The sequence below is a fragment of the Callithrix jacchus genome, chromosome 2 (assembly GCF_049354715.1).
Source record: "Callithrix jacchus isolate 240 chromosome 2, calJac240_pri, whole genome shotgun sequence".
Classification (NCBI taxonomy): domain Eukaryota; kingdom Metazoa; phylum Chordata; class Mammalia; order Primates; family Cebidae; genus Callithrix; species Callithrix jacchus.
Genome location: NC_133503.1, coordinates 23469734 through 23483834, shown reverse-complemented (window position 1 = coordinate 23483834; position 14101 = coordinate 23469734). Strand labels below are relative to the sequence as shown.

At 40.6% G+C, this 14101-nt stretch overlaps 1 protein-coding gene across 3 annotated transcripts in view; it reads left to right on the top strand.

Annotated features, from left to right (window-relative positions):
- Positions 1–14101, top strand: part of ATP10B (ATPase phospholipid transporting 10B (putative)) — a 313434-nt gene that overhangs the window by 222348 nt on the left and 76985 nt on the right. For all 3 annotated transcript variants that reach the window (XM_008984453.5, XM_008984460.5, XM_008984480.5), the window contains one exon: positions 10880–10965. In XM_008984453.5, the coding sequence (XP_008982701.4) occupies positions 10880–10965 (86 nt within the window). The remainder of the gene's footprint in view (positions 1–10879; positions 10966–14101) is intronic.

Here is a 14101-nt window from a genome sequence, read left to right as displayed (position 1 = left end):
CAGCAGTGGTGGCAGCACATGAAAAGGAGCAATTCTGATTAGCTAAGGTAGAACCTTCTGTGGGATTAGAGTGGGCTTCAGAGAAGGAGTAGCCAAAAAAATTCTTAAAGGCTAAAAATAAAAATTTTCAAAAAAAAATCTGGGGAGGACAATCCAAGATGGCCAAATAGGAATAGCTCTGGATTGTAGTTCCCAATGAGAACACAAAGGGCGAGTGATCACCATATTTCCAAACAAATTTTTACTGCCCACAGACCAGGAGATTCCTGGGTGGAAAAGTGCCATGAGTCTTCAGCATGGCTGTTTCAGCCAGTGCAGCAGGTCTCCACACAAAAACTCAAACAAATCTGGGTGCCATTTCAACTGATGACTGGAACACGTGGGAGACAGAGTCACCCATTCAACTGAAAAAAAGGGGGCTGAAACAGAGCCAGGTGATCTGCCTCAGCAGGTCCCACCCCCACAAAGACTAGCAATCTCAAACACTGGATTGAGAGTTTCACATCAAGCGCAGCTGGACCCAGGATGTGCGAGCCAGTACACCACTACAGATGCAATCTACCATTGCTGAGGCAGTCCACCATCACCAAGGCATTCTGCCATTACCAAAGCAGTCCACCATTACCAAGGCAATCACCATTACTGAGGGAGTTCGCCATTACAGAGACAGTCTGCCATTACTGAGGCACACCACCATTACCGAGGCAGCTCTAACTATATCTCTATAAACAAAACCACAAGGAAGTTCTCACAGCAGCTGGGCAAAGCCCACGGCAGCTCAGTAATGCCTCTGCTGACAGACTGTGACTAGGCTACCTCCTCGCTAGGCAGGGCATCTCTGAAAAAATACAGCAGCACATTAGGAACTTATAAATAAAGCCCCACCTTCCCGGGACAGAGCACCTGGGGGAAAAAAGGAGGTTATGAGCTCCACTGCAGCAGACTTAAATGTACCTGCCCAGCAGCTCTGAACGGAACAACAAAGCTTGCAGCTCAGCACTTGAGCTCCTATAAGGGACAGACTGTCTCCTCAGGCAGCTCCTTGACCCCCATATATCCAAAGAGATACCTCATAAAAGAGAGCTCAGGCTGACATCTGGCATGTATCCTTCTGGGACAAAGATAACAGAAGAAGAAAGTGGCAGCAACTCTTACTGTTCTGCAGCCACTGCAGGTTATCCCCAGGCTAGCAGGGTCTGGAGTGGACCTCCAGTAGTCCTAAAGCAGAGGAACCTGACTGTTAGAAGGAAAAGTAAAAAACAGAAAGAAATAACTTAATCATCAACAAAATGGACATCCACTCAGAGACCACATTTGAAAGTCACCAATTACAAAGACCACAGGTAGATAAATCCACAAAGATGGGAAGAAACCAGTGCAAAAAGGATGAAAACACCCAAAACCAGAATGCCTCTCTTTCTCCAAGGGATTGTAACTCCTCACCAGCAAGGGAACAAGGCTGGATGGAGAATGAGTCTGATGAATTGACAGAAACAGGTTTCATAAAGTGGGTAATAACAAAGTACTCTGAGCTAAAAGAACATGTTCTAACCCAATGCAAAGAAACTAAGAACCTTGAAAAAAGGTTTGATGAAATACTAACAAGAATAAACAGCCTAGAGAAGAATATAAATGAATTGATGGAGCTGAAAAACACAACATAAGCATGTCTCAAAGCATGCACAAGTTTAAATAGCTGAATTGACCAAGTAGAAGAAAGAATATCAAAGATTGAAGATCAACTCAATGAAATAAAATGAGAAGGCAAGATTAGAGAAAAAAGAGTGAAAAGAAATGAACAAAGCCTCCAAGAAATATGGGATTATGTGAAAAGACCTGATCTACATTTGATAGTCGTACCTGAATATGACAGAGAATGAATCCAAGCTGGAAAATATTCTTCAGGATATTATCCAGGAGAACTTCCCCAACCTAGCAAGGCAGACCACCATTCAAGTCCAGGAAATGCAGAGAACACCACAAAGATATTCCTCAAGAAGAGCAACCCCAAGGCACATAATCGTCAGATTCACCAGGGTTGAAATGAAGGAAAACATGCTAAGGGCAGCCAGAGAGAAAGGTCGTGTTACCCACAAAGGGAAGCCCATCAGACTCACAGCGGATCTCTCCACAGAAACCATACAATGAGAAGAGAGTGGGGCCCAATATTCAACATCCTTAAAGAAAAGAACTTTCAACCTAGAATTTCATATCCAGCCAAACTAAGCTTCATAAGCAAAGGAGAAATAAAATTATTTATGAACAAGCAGTTGCTGAGAGATTTCATCACCACCAGGCCTGCCTTACAAGAGCTCCTGAAAGAAGCACTAAACATAGAAAGAAACAACCAGTACCAGCCACTCCCAAAACATATCAAATGGTAAACAGCATCAACACAATGAAGAAACTACATCACCTAATGGGCAAAACAACCAGCTAGCATCAATATGGCAGGATCAAATTCACACATAACAATATTAACCCTAAATATAAATGGGCTAAATGCCCCAATCAAAAGACACAGGCTGGCAATTTGGATAAAAAGTCAAGACCCATCAGTGTGCTGTATTCAGGAAACCCATCTCACGTGTAAGGACACACATATGCTTAAAATAAAGGGATGGAGGAAGATTTACCAAGCAAATGGAAAGCAAAAAAAAAAGCAGGAGTTATAATCCTAGTCTCTGATAAAATATACTTTAAACCAACAAAGATCAAAAGAGACAAGGGCATTACATAATGGTAAAAGGATCAATGCAACAAGAAGAGCTAATGATCCTAAATATATATGCACCCAATACAGGAACACTCAGATACATAAAGCAAGTTCTTAACTACCTACAAAGAGACTTAGATGTCCACACAATAATAGTGGGAGACTTTAACACTCCACTGTCAATATTAGACAGATCAACAAGACAGAAAGTTAACAAGGATATCCAGGACTTGAACTCAGATCTGGACCAAGCAAATCTAATAGACATTTACAGAACCCTCAACCCCAAATCCACAGAATAAACATTCTTCTCAGCACCACATCACACCTACTCTAAAATTGACCACATAGTGGGAAGTAAAACACTCCTCAGCAAATGCAAAAGAACAGAAATAATAACAGTCTCTCAGACCACGGTGCAATCAAATTAGAACTCAGGATTAAGAAATTAACTTAACTCTGAACCACACAGCTTCATGGAAACTGAACAATTGACTCTTGAATGTTGACTGGATAAACAATGAAATGAAGGCAGAAATAAAGATCTTCTTTGAAACCAAGGAGAACAAAGACACAACGTACCAGAATCTCTTGGATACATTTAAAGCAGTGTCTAGAGGAAAATTTATAGCAATAAATGCCCATATGAGAAGCAATGAAAGATCTAAAATCGACATGCTATCATCAAAATGGAAAGAGCTAAAGGAGCAAGATCAAGAAAACTCAAAAGCTAGCAGAAAACAAGAAATAACTAAGATCAGAGCAGAACTGAAGGAGATAGAGACACAAAAAGACCTTCAAAATATTAATAAATCCAGGATCTGGTTTATTTGAAAAGATCAATAGACCACTAGCCAGATTAATAAAAAAGAAAAGAGAGAAGAATCAAATATATGCAATAAAAGATGATAAAGGGAATATCACCACCAATTCCACAGAAATAGGGACTACCATCAGAGATTACTACAAACAACTCTATGCACATAAACCAGTAAACCTAGAAGAAATGGATAAATTCCTGGACACTTATACCCTCCCAAGCCTAACCCAGGAAGACGTCAAAACCCTGAACAGACCAATAACAAGGGCTGTAGTTGAGGCAGCAATTAATAGCCTAGCAACCAAAAAAAGCCCAGGTTCAGATGGGGTCACAGCTGAATTCTACCAGATATACAAGGAGGAGCTGGTACACTTTCTGAAACTATTCCAAACAATCCAAAAAGAGGGAATCCTTCCCAAATCATTTTATGAGACAAACATCGTTCTGATACCAAAACCCGGCTGAGACTCAACAAGAAAAGAAAACTTCAGGCCAATATCCATGATGAACACTGATGCAAAATCTTCAATAAAATACTGGCAAACTGATTGCAACAGCATATCAAAAAGCTTATCCATCACAGTCAAGTAGGCTTCATCCGGAGATGCAAGGCTGCTTCAACATACACAAGTCTATAAATGTAATCCACCACATAAACAGAACCAAAGACAAAAACCACATGATTATCTCAATAGATACAGAGAAGGCCTTCAACAAAATTCAACAGCCCTCTGTGCTAAAAATTCTCAGTAAACTAGGTATGGATAGACCGTATCTCAAAATAATAGAAGCTATTTACGACAAACCCAAAGCCAATATCACACTGAATGGGCAAAAACTGGAAGCATTCCCTTTGAAATCTAGCATTAGACAAGGATGCCCTCTCTCACTACTCCTATTCAATATAGTATTGGAAGTTCTAGCCAAAGCAGTCAGGCAAGAAAAAGAAAGAAAGGGTATTCAATTAGGAAAGGAGGACATCAAATTGTCTCTATTTGCAGACGACATGATTATATATTTACAAGACCCCATCGTCTCAGCCCAAAATCTCCTGAAACTGATAAGCAACTTCAGCAAAGTCTCAGAATACAAAATCAATGTTTAGAAATCACAAGCATTCCTATACACCAATAACAGACTTAAAGAGAGCCAAATCAAGAACCAACTCCCATTCACAATTGCTACAAAGAGAATAAAATACCTAGGAATTCAACTAACAAAGGATGTAAAGGACCTCTGCAAGGAGAACTTCAAACCACTGCTCAACAAAATAAGAGAGGACACAAACTGATGGAGAAACATTCCATGCTCATGGTTAGGAAGAATCAATATTGTGAAAATGGCCATACTGCCCAAAGTAATTTATAGATTCAATGCTATCCCTATCAAGCTACCTATGATCCTCTTCACAGAACTGGAAAAGAAAAAAACATCTTAAACTTCATATGGAACCAAAAGAGAGCCCGCATAGCCAAGTCAATTCTAAGCAAAACAAACAAAGCTGGAGATATAATGCTGACTAACTTCAAACTATACTACAAGGCTACAGTAATCAAAACAACATGGCACTGGTACCAAAACAGAGATATAGACCAATGGAACAGAACAGAGGCCTCGGAGGCAATGCCACACATCTACAACCATCTGATCTTTGACAAACCTGACAAAAACAAGCAATGGGGAAAGGATTCCCTGCTTCATAAGTGGTGTTGGGAAAACTGGCTAGCCATGTGCAGAAAGCAGAAACTGGACCCCTTCCTGACACCTTACACTAAAATTAACTCCAGATGGGTTAAAGACCCATCATAAGACCTAACACCATAAAAACCCTAGAAGAAAATCTAGGCAAAGCCATTCGGGACATAAGGCATAAGCAAGGACTTCATAACTAAAACACCAAAAGCATTGGTAACAAAAGCCAAAATAGACAAATGGGATCTAATTAAGCTCCAGAGCTTCTGCACATCAAAAGAAACAATCATTAGAGTGAACTGGCAATCAACAGAATGGGAAAAAAATTTTACAATCTACCCATCTCACAAAGAGCTAATATCCAGAATCTACAAAGAACTAAAACAGATTTGCAAGAAGAAAACAAACACATTCAAAAGTGGGTGAATGATATGAACAGACACTTTTCGAAAGATAAGACCAACAAACATGAAAAAATACTCATCATCACTGGTCATTGGAGAAATGCATATCAAAACCACATTGAGATACCGTCTCATGCCAGTTAGAATGGCAATCAGTAAAAAATTTGGAGACAATAGATGCTGGAGAGGATGTAGAGAAATAGGAACACTTTTACACTGTTGGTGGGAGTGTAAACCAGTTCAACCATTGTGGAAGACAGTGTGGCGATTCCTCAAGGACCTAGAAATAGAAATTCCATTTGGCCCAGCAATCCCATTATTGGGTATATATCCAAATGATTATAAATCGTTCTACTATAAAGACACATGCACATGTATGTTCACTGTGACACTGTTTACAATAGCAAAGACCTGGAACCAACCCAATTGCCCATCAATGATAGACTGGACAGGGAAAATGTAGCACATATACACCATGGAATACTATGCAGCCATAAAAAAATGATGAGTTTTTTTCCTTTGTAGGGACATGGATGAACCTGGAAACCATCATTCTCAGCAAACTGACACAAGAACAGAAAGTCAGACACCACATGTTCTCACTCATAGGCCAGTGTTGAACATTGAGAACACATGAACGCAGGGAGGGGAGCATCACACACTAGGGTCTATTGTGGGGACTAGGGGAGAGACAGTGAGGGTTAGGTAATTGGGGAGGAATAACATGGGGAGAAGTGCCAGATATAGGCGATGGGGATGGAGGCAGCAAACCACATTGCCATGTATGTACTTTTGCAACAATCCTGTATGTTCTTCACATGTACCCCAGAACCTAAAGTGCAATAATATATATATATTTTTTTTTAATGTCTTTTAGGCCAAATAGTGCCTTAATTTTTACCTGTACCCTTTGTAGATACTTAATTTAAAGTGGAAATGTAGTAGAGGTAACACATTGCAAACTTATTCACTGTAATTTTTGTATATTTTCTGTATATTATAGAATGAATTCATTTATTAAATAGGGTCCTTCAGAGGACTTGAGTAGTGAACATAAAGAAATAGGGCCAAGAGGAGAGCTTAAATATTCATCTTTCTTCCGTGCATCCAGATATCACTGTGGTTAAGGAGCAGACTCTTAGAGAGTAAGCGGAGCTAAGGTTAAAGCCTGCTTTTCTGCTTTGCTGGCTGGATGGCACTGGGGAAATTGCAGATTCTCCCTAAGTCTCAATTCCTTTGTCTGTAAAATAGGGATAATAATGGTACATACCTGATAGAATTATTGTAAGAATCAAAGAAGATAGCATATATAAAATATTTAGTTGATTCTTAGTACACAACAAGCATTCAGTAAGTGCTACAGAATAACAACAGGAGAGGAGGAATAAAAGGTGATGATGATGGTGGTGGTGATGACGACAACAGTGACTTTGGATTCCGACGATGTGAGTGGCAATCATGGCTCTATTGCTTGCCAACCATGAGACAGTCACTTTAATTTAGTCTCCAACTGCACATCTGTCCAAACCTCTTAAGGCTTTTGTGAGAACTGAATGACAGGTGCCTGGCACATAGTAAGTACCCTAGATAGGTGGGCAGAGACACACACTCTTCTCTGGAAAGGACTGACCTTTTCCTGTGTAAAATAAGAACCCTGGCCCATACCTATAATCCCAGCACTGTGGAATGTTGAGACAAGAGGATCACTTGAACTCAAGAGTTTGAGACCAGCCTAGGCAACATAGTAAGACCCCCCATCTCTACAAAATATATCTATATACATACATATATAACATATATATTTATAGACACATATATATATATTTTTATATATAATATATAAAATTTTATTTTATAAAATTAGTTGGGTCTGGTGGTGCACACCTGTAGTCCCAGCTACTCAGGAAGCTGAGGTGGGAAGACTGTTTGAACCTGAGAAGTCAAGGCTGCTGTGAGCTGTGATCACACCACTGCACTCCAGCCTGAGTAACAGAGTGAGACCCTGTCTCAAAAAAATTAATAAATAAATAAGAGCCCTGAGAGGTTTGTAAGGCTGGGCAATTCTGTGTGTCTTGGGCTGGCCCAACAGCTGCCCTGGAGGGAAATACAGCAAATCCTTAAAAGCAAGCAGGGCCCATGTGCCCCTCTCCACAGCCCCTCTTCCTCCAACTGAAGGAAGGAACCCAGGGGACACGTAGCTGGAAAGAGCAAGGATACCTCTTCATGAAAAGAGGAAGACAGAGGACCAAAGTCACAAAAAAGGAAGACAGAGGACCAAAGTCCCATGCTTGGCAGGAAAGGAGAACACAGAAGCAGGAAGGGACATTACAGGAGGGAGGTGGCTAAGAAGCCCCAACAGAGGAACAAGAGTCAGACTTCATTGCTGGGGCCTGGGGGCTGTGATTAAACTGGCAGCACGGTCTCCCGGGCATTGCAGAGGGACCATTAGTGCTCAGACCCCGCTGCCGTTTATATCTGAAATGAGTTTGGATTTAGAGATCCAGCGCTGATGTCAGCAGAGTGGGGCAAAAAGAAAGAAATTTTAGAAAGAGACCCAGTGCTGAGCTGAGTGGTGTGTGGATCAGGAGTGAAGCTCACGACTTAATCAGGGGCATGAAAGTAGCTGACAAATTACAGTGTGATTGGTCATCATCTCAGAGCTTGGCAAGTGTTTGTCCCTGAAAGAATCAATACCTGGAGGGAAAAGGGCCATATTTTTAGAAACTCCTGGATGGGTAATTTATTTCAAGTGAGTAGAGAGTTTATTTATGTTGGCACCCCCTCAGATCCAATGGACAGTATATTTACACGAAGCCAGAAAATGCTATCATTTCTTCGAATCAATTTGCCCCTTTAAACAGCTGTACCTTGTAGCTTTCAGTAATAAACTCACACCCCTTGCTAAAAGATCTACTGAGGAAAACATTTCCAATCCCACCTTTAGCACTGCTGCCTTCTGTTTGGGTGGAATGTTACATGTTTCAACACTTTTCCACAAAGATTCTGTTTTTCAAGGCACAAGTAAGATGGGCAGGGCAGGTTATGTTAGCCCCATTCTACAAATGAAGACACAGAGGCTCGTAAGTTGAAAGTAGTACTAGTCAATGTAGGCGAGGGTCAGAAAGCAAGCTCTCCCACCTGCAGTTGTGTTTCACCCCCATTGGACTAAAAGAGCTTGTGCAACAGAAATTCCTTTAAAAAGTAAAGAATCAAGAATGTGTTTAAAATACTTAGGTCTGCAGTTGAACTTGGATTGAAATCCCAGCCCATGAGATTTAAATAGGCTTGAACGTGGGCACAGATTTCCCATCTCTACAGAGAGGCAAATTGAAGTTCCTGCTTCATAAAATGATTGTAAGCTTGAAAATAAATAATATATATAAAATTTTCATTGCAGTGTCTGGCAGAAATAAGAGTCCAGTAAATGCTATTTATTTTGTTCTATTAGCTACTATTTTCACAGCATTTTTATAATAATAGCAAAACAAATTAAAACACTGTACATATTCAGTAATGAAATGATTAAAGGAAATATGGTCAATTTTGTTCCTAGACCAAACTGAGGTTTGGGCTGCTATTTCTTGTGGCCCAATAACGAGATGCAGATGAACTGGGGAGGAAAAGAGTTTTTATTTCTGTAACCAGTTTACAGGGAGAAGGCTTGGAAATTATTGCCAAAACCAACTCAAAATTACAGTTTTCTAAAGCTTATCTACTTTCTGAGCTATATGTCTCCCTGTAAGCATGCATTCATCAAAAGACATAAGTGATTAACTTCTTTTAATCTATAGCTAACGTCTGAGTCCTAAAGACTTACTTCTGGAGCCTCAGTAAATTTAATCTAAATAGGTCTAGGTGCTGTAGTGATTACCTTATCTTGTCTCCTGCTAAATCATAAGTGTTAAGGGAGTCTTTTAGACCCCGATAAACTTGTTTGTGGAGGCCGGGGGAGCTTCTTCAGATCCCCAGTGAAACTTGTTTAATCCTGAAAATTCCTGTTAAGACTTCCTTTGTTATCTTCTCACGCTTCAAGGCCCAGGAAAAGCCTAGGCAACCTTGCTGGGATCTTTGTTTCACACCAGCCTTTGTATAAGGACCCTGGCTCAATCAGCTTTTAACGTTTAACCTGGCTACTCAGTGCTGGGACAGTTGTAATGGAGGCCTGCATTAGTGAGACCTGGCCTGCCACATATTATACAGTAGGTTTCTGTGCATATTTAATAAAGATAGAAAAATTCAATAAGGTGAAAATGTTCAAGATTTATGAGCACTGAATTTCATTGTTAAAATATATAAATGCACATGTATATACCTATACAAATATATGTGGATGTGGACACACACACACACACACACACACACACATATATATATATATATATTTCTTTATTTTTAAACAGAATCTTGCTCTGCCACCCAGTCTGGAGTGCAGTGGTGCGATCTCAGCTCACTGCAACCTACATCTCCCAGGTTCAAGCAGTTCTCCTGCCTCAGCCTCCCAAGTAGCTGAGATTACAGACACGCACCACCATGCCTGGCTAATTTTTATATTTTTAGTAGAAACAGGGTTTCACCATGTTGGCCAGGCTGGTCTCAAACTTCTGACCTCAGGTGATTCCTACCTCAGCCTCCCAAAGTGCTGGGATTACAGGTGTGAGCCACTATGCCTGGGTAATGAATATGTATTTGTAAAACCCTGGACATATTACATGCACAAGCATTTTAGCTGTGGATCTCTCTATGTGGTAAGATTTATAATGCCTTCTTTTTAACCATCTATTTCTGTGGTGTCCACTAGCCACATGTAGCTATTTAAGTTTAAATTAATTAAAATCAAATTAAATTTTTTAAGAAAACAATTCCTTAGTCAAACTACCAAACTTCAAGGGCTCAATAGCCACATGTGATTAGTGGCACATACTGTAGCACAATGCAGACTCAAAACAGTCCATCATTGCAGTGAGTTCTATTAGATCTGAGCTACAGCCCCAGACCCAGGCAGGTCAGAGAAATGCAGTCAGGGTAGTAACCTCCCTCTGTTCTACATCAAACTTTTCACTGGCATTTGCTTTCTCTTCCTTAATGAGGGCTTAATTCTTTTTTTCTGACACAGTACAACTATCAGAGTGTGACAAAGCAGGGATTACCTTATTTGCAATGGTTCTAACAGTGATTAGCTCTCCCAATGATCCTATTAAGACTAGATCCCTCTGAATGAATAACCTCACAGAGTGCTCTCTCTCACAGGAGATACAGTTCGAACCAGAGCTTTTCCACAATACCATCGTGTGTGAGAAACCCAACAACCACCTCAACAAATTTAAGGGTTATATGTAAGTATCTCATGTTCCGTGCTGCTAGTAAATATCTCCACTGCAGCTAGAAAATATATTGTCTAGAAATGATCAAACAGATAAATATCTTCATCCTGAGGAATTTTATGTTTTGTGTTTATCCTATCGATAAAGAAGGACTAGAGAAATTTTAAATTGGGAAACTTTCTATTTTTGTTGTTGTTGTTGAATGATAATTATCTTGCAGGGTTAAATTCACCAGTGTTTTATCAAGAAAAAACAAAACAACAACAAAACCTTTGTAAAATAGCATCAAAATCAAGATTGTGCTCTGATTCAGGAAGGTGAATATGAATTAATGAAGATCATTTGTTTAAGTGCCTGTATTGCATTGTAAGTAAGAACAATAACTTTGGAATTTGGCAGATCTGGGTTGGAACAGGGGTTCTGCAAATTATAAGCTATGTGAACTTGGGTAAATTAATTCACCTCTCTGAGCCTGTTTCCACATCTAAAAAATAAAATTATAATATCGATATCAAAGGATTTTTCTTGTCTAAGATTAAGTGACTTAGCATAAACAAAACCCTTATAGCAGCAACTGGTAGAGAGGAAATATTCAGTTAACAGTGGCTTCTGCTATTAGGATAATTGTTATTCTTATTCCTCAACTTTGGTTCAGTCTAAGAATTTTACTGTGATTCTGCTCCCATATCAGACCACTAGTCTCACAAAATAAAGAGCCATAGTAACAGATGTGAGTAAATGCCCTTATACAATGCTTTTCTACAGGGGTGTCCAATCTTTTGGCTTCCTTGGGCCATTTTGGAAGAATTGTCTTGGGCTACGTATAAAAAACACTTAGCCCTAACAATAGCCAATGAGAAAAAAAAAAAACTCCTAATATTTTAAGAAAGTTTATGAATTTGGCTGGGCGCGGTGGCTCCCACCTATAATCCCAGCACTTTGGGAGGCCAAGGCGGGTGGATCACAAGGTCAAGAGATGGAGACCATCCGGGTCAACAAGGTGAAACCCCATCTCTACTAAAAGTACAAAAATTAGCTGGGCATGGTGGTGCACGCCTGTAGTCCCAGCTACTCAGGAGGCTGAGGTAGGAGAATTGCTTGAATCCGGAAGGCGGAGGTTGCGGTGAGCCAAGATCGTGCCATTGCACTCCAGTCTGGGTAACAGCAGCGAAACTCAGTCTCAAAAAAAAGAAAGTTTATGAATTTGTGTGAGGCCATGTTCAAAGCCACCCTGGGCCACATGTGGGCCGTGGGTCGAACAAGCTTGCTTTAACAGCTTTTAGAGGACTTCCAGAGAGCATTATCTCACATAATCTTCACAACAACCCCAGAGCGTGAATATCGTGCCTTGGATTATGATGATCTGAGACTTTATTCATTAAGTCACACAGCAGGTACAAGACAAAGCTAGGACTCATATGGGGTCTTTTGACTCCAACCCCCATGTGCTTTTCATAGCCATTCATTGAGGAGCTCAGCCATGTTACACCAGCTTCTCCAGGGCTTGGAATGAGGCTTAGCAGCTCCCTGAAATGCAGCTGTCTTTGCTTTCCTCTGCCCATGTGTCCTCAGGTTATGTGGGATATCATGAAGAGAAATAGAAAGGAGAAACAAAAAGAACAATACCAGAGAAACTGTAGCTTTTATAGGCAAATTACTTTTAAAATACAGAGTGAGCAGAAGGAGACAGGCAGAGAAGGGCCTGAGGTCCTCAGAAAAGGACTTTGAGACAGAGGAGAAGTAAAGGCTGTTACCTGATCTGAAGAGAAAGGCGTCCCTTGTGCCTTAGCTATTTGAACTTGATTGATCCCAAATCATTCATGCCTCGAGTCACTCTCCATATCCTCTTAGAGAACAGCCTCATTGCTAGATTTCTGTCTAGGACCTTTCTCCCCTGAACAGCTCAGGCCAAGAGCCAGGCTTTCTCAACTTTCAACCTGGGCTCCAGCCTGCCCCTCTCAGACAGATTCCAGGACAGAACTCTCCCAGCTTCATTCAACCCCAGCACCTCCTCTTCCTGGTTGCTGCTCTGGGAGACCTGACCTTCCTCCACCTGCCTGGGACTCATGGATGAGTCCTAGGGTCCAGTTGGGCAATTGAGTAGCTAACCCATGGAATGAAGGAGAATTCCTTGCTGTGCTCCCATATCCTTGCTGCACTTAGCAAGGAGAACACCCTCAGGCCTGGCACCCACAGATGGTCTGCACCTTCTTCCTGAGCAAACCCACTGGTCCGATGCCTCTGGGTTTCTCAGAAGCTTCTGGGAGTCTCATTAATTTAGAAGCTCCTTGAGGCCACATAGGCTGGATAGCTTTTAATGATCTATTTGAAGTTTAGGGGTGTCAGATTTGAAAATGTGACTTTTGAACAAAAGAATCTCTACAGAGCAGTGGTTCTCCCAGGGACAATCACCACCGTCACCACCACCACCACTACCATCACCACTCCAACCACGGGACATTTGACAATGTCTGAAATCATTTTTCTTGCCACAACTGGGGAAAAGTGCTGTTGGCATTGAGTAGGTAGAGGCTAGGGATGCTACAGCACATAGCAGCAGCATCCCCAGCCCCAGCAGAGAATTGTGTAGTCCAAAATTTTAATAGCACCAAGGCTGAGAAATGCTAGTCTAGAAAAAATATAATAGAGCATTCTTGTAAACCAAGGGCACTAAATAGACAGCAGCTATAAGATAGCAAATCCTTTTCTACTGTTCTTTGAAAAAGGAACATTACAACTAAGAGAAGTAGGAGCCTCTCCCATATGCTATCACTTGAGAACATTGTAAAATCATTCTTGAAACCACAAGTTACTGACAGTGAGGCAAGCAAGATTCATTAGTCCAATATTAAATCCACAGCCAGCCGCCTCCTTAATATACAGAGGGAACAATGGTGGGTCCCGAACCTCAGTCATTCTTAGACCACCTTTATGATTTTTATCGTATTCAGTAAAATCTATCTTATCTACCAGGTTTTTAATTACCTTTTTCTAAAATTTATTTGAAAAGGAAAATTTATATCACTGGGCCCAATGGGAAACCAGGATCACTTGCTATATTAAAAAAGGTAAAAATTAATACAATGAAATCAAAACAGTTATATTCTAAGTACAAATTATTATTTGCTATAGCATTCTTTGCATTAAA